This window comes from Aureobasidium subglaciale, assembly GCF_000721755.1.
Source record: "Aureobasidium subglaciale EXF-2481 unplaced genomic scaffold scaffold_39, whole genome shotgun sequence".
NCBI lineage: Eukaryota > Fungi > Ascomycota > Dothideomycetes > Dothideales > Saccotheciaceae > Aureobasidium > Aureobasidium subglaciale.
In genome coordinates this window covers 1-25,093 of record NW_013566956.1, presented here as the reverse complement: position 1 = coordinate 25,093, position 25,093 = coordinate 1, and the positions used below count along the sequence as shown (strand labels likewise).

The following is a 25,093-nucleotide window of genomic DNA, read 5'->3' as shown; positions in this document are numbered from 1 at the left end:
TTCCGAGCGCACCTGTTGTGCACGTCGCCTGCTATCTTCGACCGACACCATTCTCAGCAAGCCTCTCGTCTGCCTTTGTGGGGTCTCAGATCCAGCTCTTCGACAGTTGACCGAGATGCCACCGAGACGGTGAACACCCTCCACATGGCGATCCCCCACTTCCAGTTGCGCCTCGGCTCCCCTGCTTCCACTCCAGAATTTCTCCATCATCACATGCTTTACCTCGCTTCTCCAAAACGCCAACCCCTCTGCCAAGCGAGTCATCAATGATCTCGTGCTGTGAATCCTCCAGTCTGTCGATTGCTCGATCACTGCTGACATGAGATCCCCTCGCCATGGTAATGGATATGTACCATTCGTGGACTTAATCGCACTAGAAAAGGTCGACGAGACGACATACCGCAGCACTGCTCTCCCCTTCTCGCCCAATGGCTCTGGAAGAGCGTATGGTGGCCATGTCTATGCTCAAGCCGTCTGGGCAGCGGCGAAGACGGTCGAAGCTGGCTTTGTGATACACGTCAGTACTCAGCACCAAGCATCGAGGCGCAGTGATCCGAACACATCCTGACTCCATCGCCCAGAATGTCACCGGCTTCTTTGTCCTTGCCGGTGATTCTTCAATTCCATTCATCTACCGAGTTCAAACCATCCGCAACGGCCGGTCGTATTGCACTCGCTTGGTAAACGTCACCCAAGCCGAAGGCAATGGGATATGCTTTACGTGCACTTGCTCGTTCAAACTGCCGGAGGAGAGTCATTTCGATGTCCAAGAGAAGATAGATCTAGCCCAACAGTATGGACATGTCCTTGCCGAGAAGAGGCCAGAAGACTGGGAAGAAGTATCCGGCATGGACGTGCCTTGGTAGGTAACGCTTACACACTGACTGAGGACTCTCTGCTCATGTCGCGTAGGTATACGAATCGTCGAAAACTCACAGGTCGCAATGACGAATTCCCTGGTCTTGAATGTCGTAAGGTCGACATGACATCGCACAACGCCTCCCTCTCTCCGTTCGACCGTCGCCAATTGTTCTTCTACCGCGCCATTGGCAATCTCCCTCCCGACCCGAACATTCACGCATGCGCGCATCTTTACGCGTCCGATCGTAACTCACTCTTCATTGTAGCCAGACACCTCGAGATCAGCGACAAGTTCACGCACATGGCCAGTCTGAGTCACACTGTCGTCTTCCACTGTCCTAGCTTGCTGCTCATGATGCAAGATCAAGAGAGTGGTGAAAGAACGTGGTTCACCCAGGAAGTGTGGACGACGCGTGCAGGTGGGGGACGCGGGATGCATCACAGTCGCATTATAGGGCCTGGAGGAGCAGACGTGGCCAGCACCTTCCAAGAAGGCATGATAAGAGTAGGTCGTGGTGAAAACCAGTACGAGAAGGCATACAAGAAGTCGCTAGAACGACTGTAGTAGAGGTCGCATGGACGTGACACCGCCGCGTTGGACATGGCGTAGCACGGCGTAAAGTGTATTAGGGCGCACGGAGTCCCAATTAGATCAAGAGCCTCGTTGGCATGATTTATGTAAATTAGGTAGACGCGTAAAAAGGCGATTTGAAGTGTACCGCCACTACATGTCGCATCTCTCGAACAGATCGAGCACAAACGGAGTGATTTCGCCCTAAGCTCACATTCCACGTCTAATCTGGTAACCCGGCTACCTTATTCAGTTCTCTGAGATTTCGCGATAGTAACTAGGAAATTATATACACCTCGTCGCGTACTGCGTGACGTCAATGTAGGAGTTAAGTGCTGTGGTCGTTCAATATGACTGTGATGTTGTCATGGGTCCCACTAAGCATGGTTGGTAACAAATTTGCTCGATGCATATTTTGTATTTATCACTTCAAACCACGAGCTGCATCTTGGAGACTCTGATAGCCGAGAACCAACACTACGGAAACATGACGCATGCGAACAGATTATATTCAAGGAGCCTCGATCAGGCTCAGCACCTCGTCGTCGATGGAAAATGCTGGTTGAGCGTCTCACCCTGATCATGGACCCTGATTGACACCAACTACGTCACGCGACAAGACGTGACGAAATCAATATTACTTTGTTCAACTCCCCCACGTCTCTGTCAAATCCCAACAGCACTGCCCATCATCTGGAGAGTCTTCCCTTACTACGAAGTTGATGTGATTGATTCGATACTTACAAGCAGATCTTCCGCAGACTCCGTAGCCATATTAAGCGCGCCATTAGTTGTTCCAAAGACGAGGATAAGGGCGATCGAGCCAATAAGAGCAAGGACCATACACAACTCCCGTGTGCGAAAGACTGTCACACTTGTGGCTGTCTCATGGCACGAACTTCTCTAGTCCTGGAGCGACGGCACCGATATATACCTTTCCAGCGACTCCCTGCGCTATGTTTATCGATGCGAGATATGACTGTGCCTATATACAGCTAGTCATTGCCCTGCATTGATCGTCGAGGAGAGATGGCGTGACATTATCCTGCGCCCGGGGATCACTCACAGGAGGTGCGCTCGTCCAGTGCCGGAGAGTTCCGCTCTTGATCAACGCTCAATGGGGCCGTCCATCGCCGCACTGGCAGCCTCTACCTTGTCCTGACACACGGATCGCCATCGAATGAGCACAATCGTTCTCTTGGAATACTCAGCTCATCTGAATAATACTTCGATCATAGACACGTCTTGTCTTGAGGCCAGCCTCGCTGCCGCAAGAGGACTGCTTAGACAGCTGCTACCAGGACCATAAACGAGGACACGCAAAGCTGAGAGTTAAGGCAATAGCAACAGTCGACAATCTATCTAGGTCTGACATACATTAACGACGTTGACGGGACAATATGTCAAGTGCGGCATACGATGTAGTCGCCAAGGATGTATAATTGACCCGATGCACCGGACTGGTTTGAATCCTAAATTTGCTGGAGCTTAATAACGGTATGCCACTTTATCCACACACCACCGCAAAGTCTCAACGAGCACCACCCCGGATTTGTCGTATGATTGTACGGAGTAGTGCGCCATTCGATCAACAGTCTCTCACCCCGCATCTCCACATTGTTTATATCGTACATGCTCGTGACTATCGTTCGTACCAGAAGTCATCCTTGGATTACTGTAGCACCAATTCGATACTAAAATATGTCGATCGCACCTACTCAAGTAGCTCCTGATGTGAGTAAGCCTCTGGTCCAACTCCTCGTGGATTGACTGATGCCGGATCATAGGGCACCAAGTTATGGTTACTGCATGTAGGCAACATGGTCGCCGACGAAGCCTTCTTCCTCACAGGGGTAACTAAAAATTGGATCGAAAACAGAACGACGCTCTGACTCCCCACCCCAGGCCAATGCATCGACAGCGAGCAACGTCAATCCTGAAAATGCCCGCCGCTCTCTAGTCATGATCTCGGTCCTCATCTCTCATCCCGAAGAAGGTCTCATCCTCTTTGAGACTGGTGCAGGCAAGGACTACCCAGAAGTCTGGGGCCCACAGCTCGTAGACTTGTTTGCACGAGAAGGATACACTGAAGATATGGAGCTGGATGCCCAGATCAAGTTGACAGGGAATGATATCAAGGATGTCAAAGCTGTGATTATTGGTCATCTTCACCTTGATCATGCTGGCGGACTTGAGCAATTTCGTGGCACAGACATACCCATCTATACGCATGAGTTGGAGCTCAAGCATGCCTTTTACAGCGTGGCAAGTAAGACTGATTTAGGTAAGCCCTCACTCGTCGACGATATTGCCATTTTCTCACAGCTGACACCAACAGGTCTCTACCTCCCCTCCTATCTCCAATTCGACCTGAACTGGAAGCCTTTCGTAGGAGCCAGTCTCGGCTTCGCCCGCGGCATCTTCCTCCACCATTGCCCCGGCCATACACCCGGCCTCTGTATCGCGCAGATAAACCTCCAGAATAGCGGTACCTGGGTCATCACATCGGACCAGTATATTGTGCAAGAGAATTACGACTCATTGGCAACACAAGGATGGTTGACTAGAGATCATCATTCTTGGTCGCAGTCGAATCAGATGATTCACTTTTTGCAGAAGACGACGGATGCAAAATTGATCTTTGGACATGATAGGGAGGTGTTGATGAGGTATAAGTTGGCTCCTGAGTTTTATGATTGAAGTGGTGAGGGGTTCGTATATCATGATCTAGTTTGTCTGCTGTTTCGATCTATCTATCAGTAACGTTGAATGCTTCAACGTTTAGTAGGAGACTAGAGATGATATCACCCTTTTACTCGCAAGATCATTCTATGTTCACTCGCAGTCACACATGAGCATTGATGGTGTCCGAGACCGAGACCGAGATCGCCGCCGTAGCGCATCGACGAGCCCACCTCTCAGGTGATTAATGCTCAGTCCTGCGAAACATCGGCTGTGAAAGGGCATAGTCTAATTCATATATGTACTTGACGTCTAGGGAGAGCCTTGGATTTAGATACCTTGTTTTTCTCTCCTAAGCCAACATACCTGTTACAATTCAGTTGTACAACGGTACAGTCTTTTTCAGACCGTCCTCGTTGTCTAGGGAGAGCTACATTCATCACGAGTCAGGCACACTTACCCATCACGCCTTTATCTCTCTAGCTACAGCTCCCATCACAAACCAGCCGTCTCAATGCACAGTCATGCTCGAATTACAGCTGTTGTCTAGGGAGCACAACACCTCTCCTTGACATCTCCCCACCTCACAACACTTTGTCCCTGGTTCAGTCTTAGGCTAGGCCGCTATGGTTTGTCATTTCGTGCTCATTAACTGACACGCCGACGCTCGAGCGAACAGGCAGATGCTGGACTAGTGTGAGATGATAAGTCCTTTTCTGCTATAATACAAGAAGAAAATAGAAAAGCACGCTGTTCCCAATTACCCACCAGATACAGCGTGATTTCGTACAAGATTGTTTCCATGCCCAACCGCATATTCTAGCTACGCGAGACCAAATCGCCCCTCACGGTATCATACCAAAGGATCTGAATCTGTCAAAGGTTTCGGTGAAACTCTTGTAAGAATCGATGTGACCATTCCATCCAAATTTACGCGCCTTGTTGACACTCAGGGTAGCGCTCCAAGTACGTTGGAAGACCCAGTCCTGGAACTGCCAAGTGCCGAATTCGAAAGTGTCCTTTGCGCCTGGCACGCCCTTCTTGTCACACAGCTTGTTCCACACCTCTTTCTTGTCTGATGACCAATCAGCTAGAGTAAAATCCAGCTGGATGTCTCCCTCCTTGGGAACCTCTTTCTGGAACACCTGATCGGAAGTGGCATTGACGCCAAAGTAGGCAGCTAGGCGGGGCCACATGTACCGCCAGGTGAAGTAGTCTCCGTTCGTTACATTGAACGCTTCGTTTCCGCATCGAGGGTTGGTAGATACGAAGATGGTAAGATCTGCAATAAGTGGCGCGTAGGAAACATCATCCACGCCGCCCCAGTAGCGTTGATTGGTCGGCATAGGGGCATCGGTGCCCAGTTCCTTGCAGATTGAGAAGTAGAGAGCCAGAGTGAGAGCTTCATTCATACCATTGGGCTTCTGAGTAGACCCAATGATTGCTTCAGGACGGATCACATTCCACACCCACTTGCTACCCCTTTGTCGTGCGATGAGGTGGTCTTCTTGTGGGTAGTAAAAGTTGTCGATAGTCTCCTTGACTCGAGGGTCCTCTTCACGAGCAGGTGACGCGACTGGGTGCAGGTGGACATTGTAGTGCTTGCCTCCTGTCTGGAGAGTGACGTTTTCCAGTCCTGAGGCAACCTCAATCAGAGAGTCCAAAAAATTCTCGAAAAGACTTCTGTTTGCAGGGTTGAGCTCTTCAAAGGTCTCCTTGTGAATGTAGGAACAAAAGTACGCATGAGTAACAGATTTGCACACATCGCGCATCTTCTCGGCGAGTTTAGATGAGTCCTCGGTGAAGTCCAGTGCGATAAACCGTATGCGGGGGTCCGAGACGGTGGTCTTGAAGGGGCTCCTGGAAGTTACAATGATCTCGCTCCATTGCTCAGAGGTAGTGTTTGCGACAAGGTACTCCAGGATCGCACTACCGCTAATGCCATTCGCACCCGTGATAAATGCTGACTTTCCCATGGTTGAGCTTGGAATGTGATAAAGATAGTGATTGTGTTCAAGATTGCTTTGGTTGTCGTACCCCGGCTCTGCTCTCGAGATATACAATAGCGACCAGAGCCATCACAGCATGATCTATTTGCGCATCAACCTGGAGACAAGCTTCGGATAAAGTGGCATGAGAAACACCAGAAAGTATATTGTCTCAGATAAGGGGTTATCCGAGGTCTGGGGAAGTATGGGGTACTCCGTGCGATGCCACTCTAGACTTTTCCTTTGCTCCTCTCTGGCGGGCAGACTCCAAGTCGAGTGACCGGTGTCCTGCGGAAATCACGTCCTAGCTATGTTCGAGTGCGGCACCTGCCACAAGTCGTATGCCACTCAGAGCTCCCTGACGCGTCACGCGCACAACCACGAGTCTGGGAGGCGACATACGTGTGCAGTATGTGACATATCCTTTCGAAGGAGAGATCTCTTGGCGAGACACGAAAAAATCCACGATACAGGACACGACGATGTCGAAGGTGAACGTCGAAGGTGTCACACGGCTTGTGAGTGCATGAAAACGGCGACTGCTTCTCCGGAGTATCTTCGGCTGACGAGCTGGACAAAGGTGAAGCTTGTCGCAAGAACCGCGTCAAGTGCGACGGTCAACAACCTTGTGGTTCTTGTTCACGTACACAGTCGACATGTTCTTTCCAAAGGCCAGCGCGTCGTATAAGTCGTAAAGCTCACCAGGAACTATCGTCGGACGATGGAGATGACGAGAGCGGTGGACAGAGGCTCACTGAGCATCATGGGAACGCCGGATATGCTCATGGTCAGGCAGGAGAGCTGCAAGTATCTCCAATGCTGCTTGGGACCAACACCTTTGCAGCTGAACAATCCTCGATGACTCAGGGCTCATTGGAAGCTGGCTCACTGGGTCAAATTCAGCCGAGCTTGGAAGATCATGAATTCGCAAATATCCTAGCATCCATGCACCATGCGACAGATGCGGAACTTGAATCAGTTCCCGAACTATGGCCACCGACAATCAACTGGCCATGGGCACATGAACAGCTGTATCTACGCGACGGACCTGATTATGGTCCCTACGGTGTGGCTGATCTTGACGGGCTTCAGTTATCGGTTGACTCCATGGCTTCTCAGCACGTAGATATGATAGGCGCAGGTAACGCTACGGAGCAGGGCAGCGGTGGCAACACGATAGATGAAAGTCTACTAGCGATCAGTCCAATATCAATGACGCCGACTCGAGTCATCGATAGCATTGTCCGGGAGGCCGTCGAAGTTGCCAGAGACAACTCTCGATGGGCTGAATTTTGGAACTCTGCTTCGAATCAAATCAGCGTTGCTTTCAACATATCAGCTGCGCCGGAGGTACCTCAAGGCGTGAACGTCCTGGAACACTTCAGCAACATATATCTTGAACAGTTTCAACCACTGTGGCCATTATTATGGCAGCCTGGACTAGAGCTCGACAAATTACACCCGCTATTATTGCTCACTATCACCTCGATCGGAGCATTGTATTCAGGAGTTACTTCTTCAAGGTATGGCTCTCTATTACACGAGAAAATGCGCGAAGTTCTTCTCGTGTCGCCTCCTCGCACCGATCAGACAGATCAAGAGAATCTAGACCTTGGGAGAGCCATGTTATTGACCCAAGTCGCCGCAATATATTTCGAGCAGCAGCATGCTTTCTCAGCAGCGCAAAGACTTGGCGCGTTGCTCAACGCCCACGCTCAAAAGATGCGGTTGTTCAGCTACCGATCTCGTCGAGGGATGCCGACGCCCCTGGACCTGACACAGGCCAACAACGTCTCTGCAATACAATGGCACAAGCAGTGGGTCTTCGCCGAGGGCTGCAAGCGGCTAGCCTACGGAGTAGTACGCGGCGAAGTGTTTATGAGTGTCCTATTGGACTCGAAGCCCCTCGCATCATATGAGGAGGTGGACCTCGAGCTTCCCTATTCGGACACGTTATGGACCACCAAACGGCAATTCGCGCGTGAATATATCAGTGCTGTCGGCCGAGAGCATAGTCTTTGTCGGGGCATGATCTTTTCAGATCTCGTCAGGGTTGCTCTTGATCCAAATGAGGTTCTACCACTGCTACAGCCTTTAGAGCATGAGCTCCTACTCTATGGATTGCAGTACTCTGTGTGGCGATTCAGTCACGATCCGAGTATGTTCAAGCGTCTGACCGGTCACGATGCGACCAAAGAGTCAGCCCCAACCACGTCTGACTTTGAGTCCGCTGGTCTGGATCATGATCACTTAGTTGACCGAGATCATCTAGACTATTCGACAAGGAAGATGCGAGATCTCTTGCGAGAGCGACAAAACGTCATCTGTGCTTTGAGAAAATGGAAAGACATGGTCGCGAGCAGTCAGATGTCTAATCAATACGGACATAACCGCACGACCTACCTTAGTGGACTCATGCTGTTTCATCTAAGCTTTTTGCGGCTACACGCCCCCGTTGGACTCATTCAAGAGGTGGTGTATCACAACGGCAGTCCGTCTGAAGCAGTGAAAGTTTCGATCCAAACTATAGCAGATTGGTCTCGTACTAACGAAGCACTTGTGGCGATCAAGCACGCATGTTCGATGTGGACATTGATCGAAAAAGAGACATCGCGTAAGGCTCTTCCGCAAGCGCGCTACACTATCCTTACTGTCATTGCCGTCTACCAAGCAGCTACCGTGATCTGGGCCATGGCCGGTGCTTGTGACACTTCCAGGCACTCGCTGAACATGATGGGTTCTTCCAAGCAGATCGACAAAGACAAGGTCGAGCTCTCAAAATCCAACATCTCTAATCTGATGCAATCTTTTGCGGAATTATTCCCGGACATGACATCAACCTGGGGTACACAATCCTCGTTCTCGAAGATGGTGTTGGAACTGGCGACAAGAACTCTCATCTGATGACCGAAGGCTTTCCTCAAGAAAGTTTGTTGTATCCTACATGTGCTTCATGACCGACGAATTCATCTGATTTACTCAAACTGCATACGGTTGACTACTTTGCCAATCCCCTCAATCTCAACCACCACCTCGTCACCATCGTGCAAAAAGCCTTGAGGATTCATGAACAGTCCAACACCACCTGGTGTGCCAGTCATGATCAAAGATCCTGCTTGCAGCGTCTGTCCTTGGCTACAGAACGCAACCAGTGCTTTGACCCCGAAACAGAGATCAGAAGTATCACCCGATTGTCTGAGAGCTCCATTCACAAACGTCTTGAGAGACTGTTTGTCTGCTGCCCCTAGCACGCTAGTTGATACCAGTGCCGGTCCCAGTGGTGCATACTTGTCAAAAGACTTGCTGAAGGACCATTGTGGCACAGGACCAGCCTTGCCAGGCTCGCGCTGCCAATCGCGTGCAGACACATCGTTGCCCACGGTATAAGCGGCGACATAATTCAAGGCATCTTCCTGCGATACGTTCTTCGCATCTTTGCCAATCAGGATGCAAAGCTCTCCTTCGTAATCACACTGTGTCTGAGCAATCTTCGGGATCGGAACTGCAACATTGGTATCTGCGATAGTGGTACCAGGCTTCGAGAAAACGGTGGGACATGTTGGCAGTGGTCGGCCTGTCTCGAGGACTGGGACATCACGGTCAGTAATCTAGCTTTGTGCAGAGCAGCTGCGAGGATCACATACTATGCGACTTGTAATTCAGGCCAATGCAACGGACGTAAGGAACATCTTTGGGCGTGAGAGGACCCAGCAATGTTTTCACAGTCTCTTTCCTGTTGGTGGGAGTGGCCGAGAGTACATCGGCGCCTTCCAGTACGATAACCTCTAGCTGGCCGTCCAGAGCAAGCTGGTGGATGTCATCGTTTTCGTTGGCCAGCATAGGCTCTCCGTACTTGATGGAGCCATCAATGGACACAAAGCGCACAAGACGTGCCCACTGCACGAGGGACTGGGCATTGTTTGACATGCTGGAACTGAATGTCCGGAAAAGAAGGTTATACGGCGCCGAGCAGATTTGTTAATGTTGTTCGACAGAACGTCAAGTACTATTATTCTCTAGATCACAAGCGTATTGCGATTGCTGCCACTTCGCAATGCGGAGCGGGTAAAGTGGCATTTGCCCCGCACTCGGGACTTCGCGGAGTTTTGGTGTTTAGGGACAGTTGCTGTGGACTATTGGAAGCGGCACCGAAACGTTATGACGACCGTCTTATGCAGAGCAATACTCCAGCAAAGCCTCTCAGACATAGTCAATCTCACTGCGTTCTCTGTACGAAGTCCATCACAGAACTGCCCAACATGCCTCTTCCTATCGATGATCCCAGGATTCGTCTGTTAAAGACCGCCTTCGTCATCTATGACCATGAAGATCTGGACAAGGCAGACCAGTTCTTGAACGACTTTGGTCTAACAGAAGTAGAGAGAAGCGAAGACGGGAGCCAAATATTTTACAAAGGCTACGGACCAGATCCATTCGTCTATCTCGCACGCAAAGCCTCAACCTCATCCTTCGGTGGCGCAGCGTACTCTGTCGAGAGCAGGACTGAGCTCGGGAAGGCAGCGAAGATTGAAAATGCTAGCCCCATCTCAGAGCTCAAAGCACCTGGAGGAGGCGAGATAGTCACCTTGACCGACCCGGCCGGTTTTCATGTCCATCTTGTGTATGGTGTCCGACAACGCGAGCCTGGGGAGTTGAAGCTGGAGAAACTCACTGTCAATTTTGAGGACGAGAAGCCACGACGTGGAAAATTCCAACGTTTCAAACCTGGTCCTGCACCTGTCTTCAAATGGGGCCATTACGGAGTCACATATCCTGATGGAGGCTATGACATGATGTATGACTGGTACACCAAGCATCTCGCGCTTGCACCGTCAGACATTGTCTATCTGGGCGAGAAACCTATCACCGTCTTCTTCCATATCGACCGCGGAGAAGAGTATACCGACCATCACGCTTTCTTCTTCAAGCGCACGAAGCCCGATGAGAAGCCTCATGTAGCCCACGCTGCTTTTGAGGTACACGACTTTGATGTTCAGCAGCTCGGTCATGATTATTTGACCTCCAAAGACTACAAGTTGTGCTGGGGTGTGGGTCGACATGTGCTGGGAAGCCAAGTCTTTGATTACTGGTTCGACACTAGTGGGTTCATTGTTGAGCACTATGCAGATGGTGATTTGGTCAACAATGCTTCAGAGGTCTCGCATGAACAGGCGGGACCTCAGGCACTTTCCGTGTGGGGGCCGCCTGTACCACCTGTGTTTTAGTTGTGTTTAGTGACATAGATGATTCAAGAACGATGAAACTCACTTTCTGCACACTCGATGGTTCCGATGCTTGCCTTGCCTTGTTACCCTGAACATGCGGTAAATGCGCTGATTTGCTCGATGCGTCACCATCCATGGGCATCGATCACCACATGCTTCTATATCACAATGGAAAGATACGTTCGAGTCCTTAACGCTACGTTCAGCCATGCTGTGAAAGCACAAAGTGCCGTCACAAAGATCAAACACGTTCCGGAAAGGACATACCACGATGACATAAATACTGCTGTTCGAACTTTTCATATTTCAGTTATTGTCAACACATCAACCTCTCTCAAGCGGTCTTATCATCCTTCTCAAACTTCAACCAACAATGACCGGATTTAGTGCCAGCAGCAAAGACATCCATCATCTCAATAGGCTCATTCTCATGGCCCGTAGGCTGAATAGCTCTCAAGTTTCTAAAGATAGCACAGAGCATATATCTCAGTTCAGTCATGGCGAGATTGCTGCCCGGACAGATACGTGAACCATGTCCAAAGGGCGTCCAATTGAGCTTCATCCTATCATCAGCTTTCAACCAACGATCAGGGGTCCACTTGTCGGCATTCTTGTAGACGTCTTCCTTGCGTCCTTGACTGTAAGCTGATGTGGAAGCGATGACACCTGGTGGAACGCTGAGACCGTTCACAGTGATTGAACCGCCAAGGTATCTCTCTAGTGGACCGGGGATCATCGGCCACATGCGCATGGTCTCCTTGATGACGGCATCGAGATATGGCAAGTTCTGAGATTTACGCATGTCAAGCTCCCCGGCATCCGGGAAAGCCTCGAAGAGTTCTTGACGGAGCTTCTTTTGGACCTCTGGGAAGTTGGTCAAGGCCCAGCAAGCGAAAGTGGCAGTGTGAGAAGTCGTTGAAGAGCCAGCGGCCATCATCTCAACCATGTAGGCTGGAATGTGGGCTTGAGGCATATTTGCATCTGATGTGCCATCCGCTTGCATGGAAGAGAGCATAGACAAGACATCTCTGTCATGCCCTTTGGTGTCTTTTTCGTTCCACTTGATCAAGGCGTCGTGAGCGGTAACATCCATATCAAGACAATCTTGACGAAGTTGTTTCCACGTAGCATTGCCAAAGTACTTTACCCAAGTCTCGATTGGCGGGATGAAACTTTTGAGAGCATTGTACTTGCTGAAGGCATGAAAGCGACGTAAGAAGTCTGGAGTAGATGAGCTTGCATTACCAAGTAGATTGGTCTGGTCACCCCAAAGGACATCGGTAACAATGTCGAGGGCGAGGAGGCGGAACCAAACGACACCATCAACATTCTCTCCCTTGTCTGCATGTTCAGAAAGAATCTTGACAAACTTGAGGACGTGAGAGTCGATATTTTGAGTGAGCGTATCAAGATTTCTGTTCTGGAAGCACTGCAGCAGATTGTTGCGAGTTGATGCTGCCGAAGTGTAGTCCAATTTGCCCAATGTGGTGACAACGCCTTTCCAAGAGCCCATTTTAGTGTAAAAGCTCGTTTTGATTGAAGAACGGTTGTAGATTGTCTTCATCGCAGTCTCATCATTGGTATGAATCTGGTCGGGAGCGATCACCACAATCGGCCCATAGCGCTCAATGAGAGCATGAGAATACTCCGTTCTAGCTGTTCGGAATGTCGCCCATCGGTAAGGGATGCTCGAGACTCTGGACCAGAAAGGACCAGGGACGTTACGGACTGGAGAGAGGAAAAAGGCGTAAAGGATCTATGACTTTGTCAGTTGCTGACACTTGGCTGGTGGAGACCGCGAAAGCTTTCATACCCGCCAGAATATCGAGGCTACTGCTAAGAGAAATGTCCACGTAAGGATTGCGAGCGGCCTCAGATCACCCGAAGCAGACCTCAGATGTAGCTGAGTTGGCAGAACATAGGAGATCATGATGTGACGATGGAGATATGCTAGATCAAGTAGGGATTGCAAAGTGATCTCTAGTATCCTTTGTATATGAAGGCTCGCACAGCAAGCGACATCGACGTTAGGAGTTGATCGAACCCTGCTTTCTGACTATGCATCAGTGACCCGTCCATCGAACTTCCCCGCCTCAGCATTGAGTCTAAGATGTCCACACTAGCAAGTGTTCCTGCTCGGGTGATCGGACCCAAAGTCGCACGTAGGAGTGGCATCGTGGATAAAGTGGCACTAGCCGTTGTCGTGACCTCGTCATGTGCGGAACTATGGAAGACTGCCAACGACGAAACTCATAACGACTTCAGAGGACATGAAAACCCGCAGGGTATATCCATGAAGTAATCCTAGTAAATCGAAGACGGTCGTATCCAGCAAAAGACCACGTCACTAACTTCAGGTGTACAATACTCAGCAACAAGCACTACCCACTCAAAAATGGCCACGGAGGATCTGCAGAGCTCAGGTAATGATAGCAGCAAGATCGCATAGTCGCTTAAAACTCACAATCAAACAGATGTCGAGGTCCCAGTCCTCGTTGTAGGCACCGGTCCATCTGGATCTACAACGGCACTGCTGCTAGGACGCCTTGGCATCAAAACATTGGTGATATCGCGTCACAGATCAACAGCAAACACGCCCAGAGCTCATATCTTCAATCAGAGGGCCATGGAAGTTCTTCGAGACGCAGGGTTGGAGGAGGCGGTGAAGCCGTATGCGAGCAGTGCTCATCACATGATGCATTCGTCTTGGCTACACTCTCTGGCTGGCGAAGAGTATGGAAGACTTTGGGCTTGGGGTAATAACCCAGCACGACTCGGAGAATACGCCATGGCAAGCCCTTGTGAGATGTCTGACTTACCGCAGAGTAAATTAGAGCCCGTCCTAGTAGAACAAGCGACAAGACTAGGAGCAGAGTATCGTTTCTACACCGAATTTTTATCACAGACGACTCTCGCTGATGGACGAGTTGAGACAACTCTCAGAGACCGGAAGACTGATCGGACGTACAAGGTGCGCTCTGACTACCTGATCGGAGCCGATGGCGCGAGAAGCTCAGTACTGGATAGTTTAGGCATCACCGTGGATGGCAAGCAATTGAACACTGCCTTCAATGTTCACATCAAGGCCGATCTCACAAAATACATTGCCCACAGGCCCGGCTCCCTGAACTGGATCCTCAACCCAGAAGCCCCAGACTGGTCAGCCGTTGGTAATTTCCGCATGGTCACTCCTTGGACCGAATTCGTGGTCTCGATGCATCCGTCCAATAAGGACGGAAAACCTTTCGAGCCCAACGACGAAGATATCCTCAAGCGACTTTACCAGATGATAGGCGACGACTCCGTTCCGATCGAGATTCTGTCAAGTTTTCGTTGGACGATAAACGATCAAGTCGCACGTTCCTGGCAGAAAGGAAACGTTATCTGTATTGGCGACGCTGTACACAGACACCCTCCCATCAACGGCTTGGGTAGCAACACATGCATCAGCGATGCCATGAACGTTGCCTGGAAACTAGCCTATGTCATCAAAGGCGTCGCTGATTCGTCAATTCTCAGCTCCATCACTGCAGAGAGGAAGCCGGTTGGAGATGGTATCGTTAGACGAGCAAACGAAGGAATGGAAGATCAGCGAACATGGTGGAGTTTCATCGGCTTGACCAAAGATGAAAGAGCAGCGGCAGTTTCATTGATGGAACAGCCGACTCCGGATGGTCGAAAACAGAGACAGAACTTTCGCGCATCCTTGGAGAAGCTTGATGATGAGCTGAATGCGCTGGGCATACAGATGAACCAGATCTATGCTGGCTCGCCACTAGTGCATGCTGAAGCAGATGATGAACCACCTTCCAACGACCACATCGACTTGGTCAAACAGCTTGCGGTAAGCACATACCCTGGATATCATCTACCGCATGTCTGGCTTGCAGAGAATGGCCAATCCCAGAAAATCTCATCTCTAGACGTGTGTGGAAATGACCGCTACACCCTGCTCACAGGTATTGGAGGCGACGCTTGGGTGGATGCTGCAAAGTCTCTTCAACAAGATCGCCCCGGCGTTGTCGTCAATGTAATATCAATTGGCTGGCATCAGGACTTCATGGACGCTTATGGTGATTGGGAAAAGGTGCGTGGTGTCGAGGAAGAAGGGTGCGTGCTTGTAAGGCCGGACCACTTCGTCGCCTGGAGATGCCGGACGAAGGCACAAGACCCGACAGCAAGACTTCGGAATGTATTCGAGAAAATCTTGCCTTCTCCAGGAATCAAGAGCTAGGAGCAATGTCCTTGATCTAGACCATAGATAAGATACGGATTGACTCTTGAAACACAGTGGTTAAGCCGCATGGTAACCTCAAGGATCTTTGTTGCTTGAAACACGGGATCGCTGACGAAAGCCGCAATTTGTGACCTGTACTTGGAACTTCCCATCGGCGTTGAGAATGATGTTACGACGACGTTGCAAACGTAGTCATGCCAGTGCCCTATCTCGACGTACTGATGTCTTCCTTCTCACACCACAATCTTCAGTCACAGTCTTTGCGACATCGAAACTAGACTCTCCGTTCCGCGTCCTAATTTGGATTCTTCCGAACCGTTGGTGTGACGGAGAAATGTCATAAGTTTCGGCGAAACATTCCCGTTTAGGATAGATCATGTCGTGATGATACCTCGGTCCGAGACGCGTCCGGTACTTCTATGGCAAGAATACCATTCTTGAACATCCTCCGGCACTAAGGGGTCTGCACTGGAATGTTGTTCGGTGAAACTTAGGTCGATTGAATTTTGTGTAATATCAGCATGATTCGACGCCCAATCTCGCAATATCGTTTCCTCGTCTCTGGTTCAAGTCTGGCCGGATTATGCTCTCCTAATCCCTGATCGTCTTCATCATCACACATGGCTCCATCGGACCTAAACAACACAAAGCGGGATGTATTTAGCAGATGGCGCCCACGATACCACCTGATTGCTCCACGAGGTTGGCTCAATGACCCTTGTGCCCCTTGCTACGATGCTTCGACTGGAAAATATCACCTAGGCTTCCAATGGAGTCCGGATTCATGGGACTGGGGTAATATCGCCTGGGGTGCGGCGACATCACAAGACTTGGTGGACTGGACTGTGTCGGACACTCCATCTATCACACCGTCCTCTACAGAGGATCCAGCCGGTGTATTTACTGGTGCCATTTCGCCTGTTAGCTTGCCCAGAGAGGATTCGCAAAACCATCTGACCTGCTTCTATACGTCAGCGCAAGGCTCTAATATCCATTACACGAAACCCTATGAGAGAGGCTCGGAAGCACTTCGCGCTGCTACTTCTGTAGATGGTGGCATGTCCTGGCAACGACACCAGGATTTCATCTTACCAGGTCCGCCGCAACATCTTTCAGTCACAGGTTGGCGAGATCCATATATGTTTCGCTGGGACCGTATGGATATTGCCAGAGGATACAAGCCAGGCTCAAATCTGTATGGTATAATTTCTGGCGGTATACGCGACAAATCTCCGACGATTTTCTTGTACACTATCGACGAAGCGGATCCGACCAAGTGGACCTTTGTGTCTACTCTTCTGGAGCTTGGCCTGCAGTTTGCACCTACATTGCTTGGTGGCGATCTTGGCGTCAACTGGGAAGTAGCGAATATTGTGACACTCAAAGATCAAGATCATGATGAATTTGACGTTCTCATAGTCGGCGTGGAAGGTTGCAAAGTCACAGAGGAAGAATGCACGGCGATCTCAAAACCAGTGACGCGGTCTGCACGCTCTGGAAGAAGTCAGAAATGGCTCTGCGGAGACGTGAACCAGTCCACGCAGACAGTGGAGCCGAAGATGAAGCACCAATTCTCTGGCGTGTTAGATTGGGGCATGTTCTACGCAGCCAATTCTTTCTACGATCCGGCGTCAGAAGTACAGGTGGTACATGGCTGGGTCCTAGAAGAGGATCTTGACGATGAGCTAAGGGAAGCCCAAGGCTGGAGTGGCTTTATTTCTCTGCCGCGCACATTGAGTATGCAAACGATCAAGAGCGTAGATCCTTGCTGCATACCTGCTCTCAATCAGGTGCCAGGATTCGTATATCGCGATGATGGACACGGTGGCATGAATGTATCGACGATATGTTGTCAACCACATCCGCATTTACAAGCCCTGCGCTGCGGTGAGGGTTCACACCTCAACTCTCTAGCCTCGCTGTCAGGTCTCTCTGAAGCCGGCGATGTCCAAGAAAAGGGTATTCAACTGCCAGGACTACCTGGCTTTGAGCTCGACATGTCCGTGTCTCTCGATACAGATGTCGAGACAATCGGGATTGACATTTTCCATTCAATCGGTGAGGATCAAACACAACTCGTAGATGTTGCACACAGCTTGGCTAACATACAAACAGACCGCGAGGCATATACACGCATACTCCTTCAACCCTCGGAATCACTCATTACCATCGACCGATCACAATCTCGAAGGACAGACGTAGTTGAGCCGATCAAGTTGGATGACGAAATCGCCCATCACGCTTTCCTCACGCATCGTGATTCAATCACAAGTGCAACAAAGCCCGAAAACCTGGAGATCAGGATTTTCTTCGATGTCAGTGTTTTTGAGGTGTTTGTGAACAGTCGCACTGTGTTGACGACTAGAGTATATCCGGATTCTGGAAGATGCTTTGGAGTTGTGCCTTTTGTGGTCGACAGCAAGAATTCTAAAAGCCGAACGCAACTCGAGCGTTTCAGAGTTTGGGCACTGAAGCCTAGCACATAAAGGCCGAGCACAATCAGGCTCTTCCAGCGCTGAGCTGCATTGACAGGAGAGGAGCGTAGTTGGTTTCCAAACGATAGTATATAATGCAAATATAATTGGGGGTCATGGCTCATGAAGATGCAAGGCCGGCGAGACCAAGGTATAGATCGGCCGTTGGAGCTAAACAGGAGATGGCGGTGGTGGTGACGACGAGGCACGGACGTTTGGCGTTGTGCCTCGCGAGCAGTGAGCTCTCTCCACGCGGAGGTTGGCGGGCCTGTGTCTTGCCTGTTCTCACCGCGTTCCTGCTGCACCCCAAGTCGCTTTGTGCCTCCTCTTGTGTGTTCGACAAGCCGCAGACGCCCCGCATACCCAACCATGTCGCTATTCGGAGAGTCCCCGCCGCCAACGCCCGCCGCACGGCAGAACAAGTCGTCGCTGTTTGACGACGACGAGCAAGCGGCTGCTCGCAGCACCTCGGCCAACTCGGGCCTGTTCGCAGAGACGGCCAACGCCGACGACGGCCAATCGCCTTGGGACTTTCCTGCTCCCAAGAAGCACAACAGCACTCGCCAGAGGGGAGACTTGATCAAGACGCTGCTGCCAGCCAGTGACGTGCCTGAACGCTATGTCGATCTCTTCGATGCTTTGCTGTCGCAGAGCAGCGGTCAGGGTGGAGTAACCGTCCGACAGATCAAGAGCTTGCTGTCCGGCAGCGGCGTCGGACAACCTGAGCAGAACAAGATTCTCGAGCTCCTCGGCGCGACCGACGACGACTCGCGTGTGCTGGGTCGCGGCGAGGTCAACGTCGTTCTGGCCCTGATCGGTCTGGCACAAGAAGGTGAAGAGCTGGGTCTGGATGCTGTCGATGAGCGCAGAAGACAATTGCCAGTACCCAACCTGCCATCTCTGACCGCTCCTCCCAAGCAAGACCAGAAGCCCCCACGAACACCTACCGGTCCTCCTCCCCAGGCAGACTCTGGTGCCACGCAATCTCAGAACCTCGAAACTCCTGGCTTCGGCTTTGGTGACGACCCCTGGGGAAGTCCCTCACTGCACAAGAACCACCATCATGAAGCAGCTGCTGCACCTACCTACGCTCAGGCCGCTGCCCCATCCTACCCGAACGGCAACGTCAATGGTCGCGCTGACCCGCCCCACGTACGAACCACCAGCAATTTCACCACCACGTCCGCCACAGACAAAACCAACTCCTCCACTCCCGATGCCTCCTCCTTTGAACCATCGCGACCGACAACAGCTGAAAGTGGCTGGGGCGGTTACTCTGCGTCAAACGACGGCTTCAACGCTGCCCCCGGCAACGAGGGCTTCGGCGAACCAGAGAACGATACAAACGGCATTTCTGGCAGCACAAGGAGGCCTCTCGGCGTGACCAGGCCAAGTGGCGCGACTGGTCCTGAGGAAATCATAACCGTCAACGTCCTTGAAGAGAAGGAAGGCATGTTCATGTTCCAACACCGCAACTACGAGGTGTCCAGCATCAGGAGGAACAGCCGTGTCATTCGTCGTTACAGTGACTTTGTCTGGCTGCTGGACTGCTTACATAAAAAGTTCCCATTCAGACAGCTACCACTTTTACCACCCAAGCGTGTTGGTAGTAAGTTAAACCCGATGAGCCACTGGACGAGATGGAACTGACTTCAGACACAGTCAACGGCAAGCATATTGCTGCAGACAACCTTTTTATCGAGAAGCGAAGGAGAGGTTTGGCGCGCTTTGCGAATGCGCTCGTACGACACCCTGTACTGAGTCAAGACCAGCTCGTCATCATGTTCTTGACTGTCCCTACGGTAGACGTTCGGCCCCTGACCGTTGTATCTTCTGAACATTACTGACTGTTTCCAGGAACTTGCTGTATGGCGCAAGCAAGCCTCCATCTCCGTTCAAGAAGAATTCACTGGCAAATCCCTACCTCCTGGTCTCGAAGACTCTCTGCCTCAAAACCTTGCGAACCTCTTTGACACGGTCCGAAATGGAGTCCGCCGTTCGACTGAAGTTTACATCAACATGTGTGGCATGGTCGAGCGACTTATTAAGCGTAACGAAGGCCTTGCAAGCGAATACGTTCGTCTTTCAATGGCTCTCGGCAGCTTGACCGAATGCTCTGCGGACACTTACGCCATTGACACCAACGAGGTTGAGCTCCTCAATGGTGGTCTTGATGGCACCGCCAAGCACTTGTCTACCAATCAAACTCTTCTCGAAGACGAAGCCAGAGCTTGGGATTTCGGTGTTTTGGAAGACCTCAAGCGCCAGCGCGATGTTCTTGTCAGCATGCGAGACTTGTTCGACCGCCGTGATCGTTATGCACGCGATAACATCCCGCAATTGGAACGCCGCATCGCTGCCAACGAAAGCAAGTTGGCTGGCATTCGCGCACGGCAGGAGTCGCAAATCAAGCCAGGTGAAGCCGAGAAGGTTGAGAGTGCAATTGTTAAGGTATGTCATAAGAACTCAACTCTGATGCGTCGTTACTAACCACCCGCAGGACAAACAATCGATTGTCGACCAGCATGCTCGCGGAGTCTTTATCAAGGAGTGCGTTCGAGATGAGATTGTCCACTTCCAGTCATCGCAATACCACATAAGCAGAATGCATCAGGAGTGGAGCCAAGAGCGTGTCAAGTATGCAGAGTTGGGAGCGGAGAACTGGAAGTCATTGAGCGAGGAGCTTGAAGCCATGCCTCTTGGTGATTGAGATGCATGTGACAAACTTTTGTAATATACCATATCCCACTACTGTAATACTTGATTTATCGGTGCCCAGCATCATGCAGGATCGTCACTCGCACCTTCTCTATGATGTGACAATAGCTTGAATTACATGCACGGGCCCCTGACTGGATTGGAGCCTGTTCCGTCATCCTGTTCCGTCCTGTGAATTTACAACTGCTGCCGGGTATTGTTCTGATGGCTCAATGAATAGAGTATTGCCCGTCTCTTTCATTCGACCAGCAGACACAAGCTGGCAATACCTCCAGCCTACCAGATCGTTCCCCTCGCATCCGTACATACTTTTCAGGAGCAAGATATAGCAATCGCTACCAACAATCACCTTCCATTCAAACTCGAGTGACAGGCAAAGGTACAAAAGACAGATTGTTGATCATCATCATACTCTTGCCAATATGCCCGGTGCGACCAAGAGGAAGGCTACCAGTGTACCTTCCGAGACAGCATCCTCGCCCGCCATGAAAAAGACGACCAGAGCCTGTAAGTCTAGTCCTTTCTTGATGCTATCCCCAGCCCCATCCCGACCATCAGTGTAACCACTCTCCATGACGATCTTTGGGAAACTGGCAGAAGGGTGATCCTGCGCGTTGTCTTATCTTATCGATTAGAGGCGATCGAAGCATATCGGGCATCGGCGTCATTGTCTGGCTGCGCTTCACTGTTGATCGACTTTCCGTTGTATCATCATTGTCGCACAGTCAACACTATCATTCATTCGGCAATACCAGCATCTGTTCCCATTTGAACTCACGTTACATCTGAAACTCCAGAGTCCAGAAGACTGACATAGCGCGACCATGCCTGCAGCATACACAAGCGCACAAAAGACGGCCATCCAGAGCTTCGTCGAGGTTACTGGCACGGACAAGACAGCAGCTGCGAGATTGTTGAAACAGGCCAACTGGAACGTACAGACAGCGACGAATGCGTAAGTCGGGAAGTCTCGTTTTCTTTGTGCAAGTCGTCGCTAGAGGGAGAAGTCGTCTGCACGAGTTGGGATAGCTGAAGCTTCCATCGATGTGTGGCGGCGAGGAGTACGAAACCTGTCGCACGCAGACGACTCCCGGCACTGAGACTTGGGAGACACCTTGCTCGGCACGAACTCTCCCTTTTACGCGCATACGCAAGCAACAATCCTTCAACATGTCAGATCCGATGGACTTCGACTCTAATTACATGCCTAGATACTTCCAGTCTGGTAGCTCGAACATCGGCAGCACCGTCAGCAAGTCAACCCTCAACAAAACCTTCGACAAGTATCGTGAAGATGTCACAAACGAACCCGACGAAATCAACATTGAAGGCACAATGGAGCTGCTGAAGGATATGGATGTCGACCCTTCGGATGTTGGCTGTCTCATCTTCTCGGAGATGGCCAAGTCACCATCTCTTGGAAAGCTCACGCGCACTGAGTTTGTGGACAACCTTGCTGCTCTTGGGTAAGAATTGGATCGTTTGTTGGTATGTGTCAGGTCTAATCGGGATGATACAGTATCAACGACGTCAAGAAGATGCGCGATACGGTGGAACAGAGACGCGCCAAACTCGCCGACCCCTCATTCCGTCCTACCTTCAAGTCCATATACAAGCACACATTCATTCTTGCTCGCCAGCCCGGACAGAAGGCAGTCGCACTCGAAGCAGCCACCGAATACTGGAACCTCCTCTTTACCAGCCCTTCGCTCGACTGGTCATCGCCCAGCACTCCTTGGCTCGATTGGTGGAAGGAGTTCCTCGAGACAAAGTACAAGAAGAGCGTGAACAAAGACATGTGGGATCAGACGCTGGTGTTTGCCGAGAAGACACTTGACGACGAGGCTCTCAGCTTCTGGAGCGAGGACTCTGCCTGGCCTGGAGTGATTGACGAGTTTGTCGAGTACGTCAAGACGGAGAAGCGTGCTGGCGACGCCATGGATGTTGAGTGAAGGAATTGATGTCGCAGAGACACCACACCAAGTACAGAAGCCGGGTCAACGATGGCTGCCGCAGCACGCGATACGATTGCTTCAGATAAGATATGGGACACAAGCAACTACCAGCTTCGCGATGGAAGGGGGACAGATTGTTTTACAGAGAGAAGAAGTCAAGAGGGGCCAGATTATGCAAGCATTTCTTCCTCGCATAACAATAGCATTAGATCAAGAGGAATGCACAAAGCTCATGCGAAAAAAGCGACGTCACAGGGTGAAACATGTGAGATTGGTCGGCTCCTTGGAAGCGCCGAGATTGAGCGTGTTGACGAGGGTCGGTGGTCGTGTGGGGGCCAACCGGCGCAGCTACTTTCCCGGGACCGGCGGTGATCATTTTTTTGTTTCCCAGTCGCTCCTTCCGCAGTAGCACACGACACTTTTGAGATCCAGCCATGGCCGACAGCAAGATGGAGCCCTTTCCTCCATTGAGCCCGCCGAAGAATGCTTTCGACACACACGGCGGCCCTCCGCTCAGCATGAGCAAGCCTCGGCCCCGGCGCAAGTCTAGCAGTCTTGGAGGTGAGCCGCGAGGTGACACTGGAGCTTCGGCTCTTGCGACTTTGAGCTTGATGCCACAGGTATGTGTAGCCTGATGCTTGTGTCTGACCTACAATTGGGACTGACGCTCTCTGATAGCGCACTCCAACACCTACACAGGAGAAGACGACTCGAACATCCAAGCGCCGCAAAGCTCGCAGTCTGCTCAAGCGATATGTACGCGTCTCTCTCCGACACACATGGCTCAATCCCTTGATCCTCATGCTTCTGGTTCTGGCCCTTTACGCCGTCAATCCCTCGACCTCGAATCCCTTTTACAACTGCATCTTCCTCGCATACCCACTAGACACTCCCGCCGGAGAACCTACACAATACGGCAAGGGCAAAGCCGATTTTGCATTCGTCGCATTCTACACCATTGTTCTCAGTTTCAGCCGCGAGTTCCTCATGCAACGCATGATTCGTCCCTTGGCCATTCGTCTCGGCATCCAGAGAAAAGCAAAGCAAGCCAGATTCATGGAGCAGTTTTACACGGCCATGTACTTTGCCATTTTCGGTCCCTTTGGCTTGTATGTTATGCGCCGCTCGCCAGTCTGGTACTTCAACACGGATGCCATGTTCGAGGGCTTCCCTCACCGTAGTCACGAAGCAGTCTTCAAGGCTTACTATTTGCTTCAAGCGAGTTATTGGGCCCAGCAGGCTATTGTGCTGTTGCTTATGCTCGAGAAGCCGAGAAAGGACTTTAAAGAGTTGGTATTGCATCATGTTGTTACACTTGCCTTGATCTGGTTGAGCTATCGCTTCCACTTCACATACATGGGCATTGCCGTCTACATTACCATGGACATTTCCGACTTCTTCCTTGCTGTAAGTCTTGGACCTTGTGAATGACGAGGCTTCGAGCATGGTTACTTACTGACATGCACACAGACCTCCAAAGTCCTCAACTACCTCAACTCACCCATCACCGGCCCATACTTTGGCCTCTTCATCGCCGTCTGGTTCTATCTCCGCCACTACCTAAACTTCTACATTCTCTGGGCCACCTTAACCACCTTCCGCACAATCGGCCCTTACGAGCTAAACTGGGAAACTCAACAATACAAATGCTGGATCTCTCAAATCATCACCTTTTCGCTTCTCTTCGCCCTTCAAGCCGTGAACATGTTCTGGTTCATCCTGATCTTGAGAATCGCATGGAGATTTGTGAGAAGCAGTGTTGCCAAGGACGAGAGAAGTGAGGATGAAGAGGAAGAGGAAGAGATTGTGGAGGAGCAAGAAAAGGAAAAGTTGATTAAGCAGGTGCAGGCTAATATCCCGAGCGTTGAACTCAATGGCGAGACTTTGGTGGGAGCTACTGGAAGGGATTCTACTCCTGAGGGTTTAAAGAGAAGAGGATGAGACATTTCCGTGAGGTTGGAAAGTTTGACCCATCTTTTTTCCTTGACCATTGCACAAAAAGACAAAAGTCCTCATATGGCAGCGGGAAGTTGTATCATGCCCCCTTGTAAGCATCATGGCTGTTTATATCTCGGCCTTTTTATCAAATCATTCCCCCCCAAAAAAACCAAAGAAAGAGATCCCTCGTCTCTCAACTCCTCCACTCTGCACTTGTCATGCTCTACTGTATATTCACCGTCATTTCAAATAACCTCAAGTAAGTATTAACATCATGGCTACAATTTTAAGTAATGTTACTTTTCTATCAAGCGTATAATGGCGCTATAAAGCCTCTCCGTAGATAAAACCATCTTCTCGTACACTATCATTCAATAAAAAAACGTTCTCGAGCATGTGGAGAAAACTCATCTAATCCGAACTTGAACTTACTAAAGGGGGGGG

General features: G+C 50.7%; 12 protein-coding genes across 12 annotated transcripts; 9 read left to right on the top strand and 3 right to left on the bottom strand.

The window, feature by feature from the left end:
- Positions 1-319: 319 nt before the first annotated feature.
- Positions 320-1,426, top strand: AUEXF2481DRAFT_74954 (uncharacterized protein; the record flags this gene model as incomplete). The annotated part of the gene is made up of 4 exons (XM_013483657.1): positions 320-517; positions 582-862; positions 913-1,366; positions 1,388-1,426. The coding sequence occupies 4 exons, from the start codon at positions 320-322 to the stop codon at positions 1,424-1,426; spliced, it is 972 nt and encodes a 323-aa protein (XP_013339111.1).
- A 1,968-nt stretch (positions 1,427-3,394) lies between these two features.
- AUEXF2481DRAFT_71064 (uncharacterized protein) lies at positions 3,395-4,132 on the top strand (the record flags this gene model as incomplete). Its single annotated transcript, XM_013483648.1, has 2 exons — positions 3,395-3,716; positions 3,771-4,132. The coding sequence occupies 2 exons, from the start codon at positions 3,395-3,397 to the stop codon at positions 4,130-4,132; spliced, it is 684 nt and encodes a 227-aa protein (XP_013339102.1).
- A 598-nt stretch (positions 4,133-4,730) lies between these two features.
- AUEXF2481DRAFT_44909 (uncharacterized protein) lies at positions 4,731-6,585 on the bottom strand. The gene has a single exon (XM_013483621.1). It carries the CDS (start codon positions 6,088-6,090, stop codon positions 4,960-4,962), a length of 1,131 nt encoding a protein of 376 aa, XP_013339075.1. The 5' UTR covers positions 6,091-6,585; the 3' UTR covers positions 4,731-4,959.
- On the top strand, positions 6,252-9,087 carry AUEXF2481DRAFT_535555 (uncharacterized protein). The gene is made up of 2 exons (XM_013483664.1): positions 6,252-6,620; positions 6,683-9,087. Exons 1-2 carry the CDS (start codon positions 6,413-6,415, stop codon positions 9,004-9,006), a joined length of 2,532 nt encoding a protein of 843 aa, XP_013339118.1. The 5' UTR covers positions 6,252-6,412; the 3' UTR covers positions 9,007-9,087.
- On the bottom strand, positions 9,078-10,350 carry AUEXF2481DRAFT_74952 (uncharacterized protein; the record flags this gene model as incomplete). The annotated part of the gene is made up of 2 exons (XM_013483656.1): positions 9,747-10,350; positions 9,078-9,688 (listed from the first exon to the last, which is right to left on the bottom strand). Exons 1-2 carry the CDS (start codon positions 10,027-10,029, stop codon positions 9,078-9,080), a joined length of 894 nt encoding a protein of 297 aa, XP_013339110.1. The 5' UTR covers positions 10,030-10,350.
- An 11-nt stretch (positions 10,351-10,361) lies between these two features.
- AUEXF2481DRAFT_9271 (uncharacterized protein) lies at positions 10,362-11,327 on the top strand (the record flags this gene model as incomplete). Its single annotated transcript, XM_013483607.1, has 1 exon — positions 10,362-11,327. The coding sequence occupies one exon, from the start codon at positions 10,362-10,364 to the stop codon at positions 11,325-11,327; it is 966 nt and encodes a 321-aa protein (XP_013339061.1).
- A 334-nt stretch (positions 11,328-11,661) lies between these two features.
- On the bottom strand, positions 11,662-13,257 carry AUEXF2481DRAFT_9270 (uncharacterized protein; the record flags this gene model as incomplete). The annotated part of the gene is made up of 2 exons (XM_013483606.1): positions 11,662-13,083; positions 13,141-13,257. 2 exons carry the CDS (start codon positions 13,255-13,257, stop codon positions 11,662-11,664), a joined length of 1,539 nt encoding a protein of 512 aa, XP_013339060.1.
- A 567-nt stretch (positions 13,258-13,824) lies between these two features.
- On the top strand, positions 13,825-15,724 carry AUEXF2481DRAFT_44905 (uncharacterized protein). The gene has a single exon (XM_013483620.1). It carries the CDS (start codon positions 13,954-13,956, stop codon positions 15,559-15,561), a length of 1,608 nt encoding a protein of 535 aa, XP_013339074.1. The 5' UTR covers positions 13,825-13,953; the 3' UTR covers positions 15,562-15,724.
- Positions 15,725-16,184: 460 nt separating this feature from the next.
- AUEXF2481DRAFT_71107 (glycoside hydrolase family 32 protein) lies at positions 16,185-18,050 on the top strand (the record flags this gene model as incomplete). The annotated part of the gene is made up of 2 exons (XM_013483652.1): positions 16,185-17,622; positions 17,680-18,050. The coding sequence occupies 2 exons, from the start codon at positions 16,185-16,187 to the stop codon at positions 18,048-18,050; spliced, it is 1,809 nt and encodes a 602-aa protein (XP_013339106.1).
- Positions 18,051-18,229: 179 nt separating this feature from the next.
- On the top strand, positions 18,230-21,134 carry AUEXF2481DRAFT_535453 (uncharacterized protein). Its single transcript, XM_013483663.1, has 4 exons — positions 18,230-19,647; positions 19,701-19,846; positions 19,896-20,489; positions 20,539-21,134. Exons 1-4 carry the CDS (start codon positions 18,408-18,410, stop codon positions 20,746-20,748), a joined length of 2,190 nt encoding a protein of 729 aa, XP_013339117.1. The 5' UTR covers positions 18,230-18,407; the 3' UTR covers positions 20,749-21,134.
- Positions 21,135-21,580: 446 nt separating this feature from the next.
- AUEXF2481DRAFT_9266 (uncharacterized protein) lies at positions 21,581-22,708 on the top strand (the record flags this gene model as incomplete). Its single annotated transcript, XM_013483605.1, has 3 exons — positions 21,581-21,711; positions 21,968-22,222; positions 22,276-22,708. 3 exons carry the CDS (start codon positions 21,581-21,583, stop codon positions 22,706-22,708), a joined length of 819 nt encoding a protein of 272 aa, XP_013339059.1.
- A 521-nt stretch (positions 22,709-23,229) lies between these two features.
- On the top strand, positions 23,230-24,652 carry AUEXF2481DRAFT_71140 (uncharacterized protein; the record flags this gene model as incomplete). Its single annotated transcript, XM_013483654.1, has 3 exons — positions 23,230-23,337; positions 23,390-24,118; positions 24,182-24,652. 3 exons carry the CDS (start codon positions 23,230-23,232, stop codon positions 24,650-24,652), a joined length of 1,308 nt encoding a protein of 435 aa, XP_013339108.1.
- Between the last annotated feature and the right edge of the window lie 441 nt (positions 24,653-25,093).

What these genes read in the sequence shown, in the direction of transcription:
- AUEXF2481DRAFT_535453 (XM_013483663.1), top strand. Translation starts at nt 18,408, where the DNA reads ATGTCGCTATTCGGAGAGTCCCCGCCGCCAACGCCCGCCGCACGGCAG. An exon ending in TGACTGTCCCTACGGTAGAC is followed by an intron (nt 19,847 to 19,895) that starts GTTCGGCCCCTG and finishes GACTGTTTCCAG; the next exon opens with GAACTTGCTGTATGGCGCAA. An exon ending in TTGAGAGTGCAATTGTTAAG is followed by an intron (nt 20,490 to 20,538) that starts GTATGTCATAAG and finishes AACCACCCGCAG; the next exon opens with GACAAACAATCGATTGTCGA.
- AUEXF2481DRAFT_44905 (XM_013483620.1), top strand. Translation starts at nt 13,954, where the DNA reads ATGGAAGTTCTTCGAGACGCAGGGTTGGAGGAGGCGGTGAAGCCGTAT.
- AUEXF2481DRAFT_535555 (XM_013483664.1), top strand. Translation starts at nt 6,413, where the DNA reads ATGTTCGAGTGCGGCACCTGCCACAAGTCGTATGCCACTCAGAGCTCC. An exon ending in TCGAAGGTGTCACACGGCTT is followed by an intron (nt 6,621 to 6,682) that starts GTGAGTGCATGA and finishes AGCTGGACAAAG; the next exon opens with GTGAAGCTTGTCGCAAGAAC.
- AUEXF2481DRAFT_44909 (XM_013483621.1), bottom strand. Translation starts at nt 6,090, where the DNA reads ATGGGAAAGTCAGCATTTATCACGGGTGCGAATGGCATTAGCGGTAGT.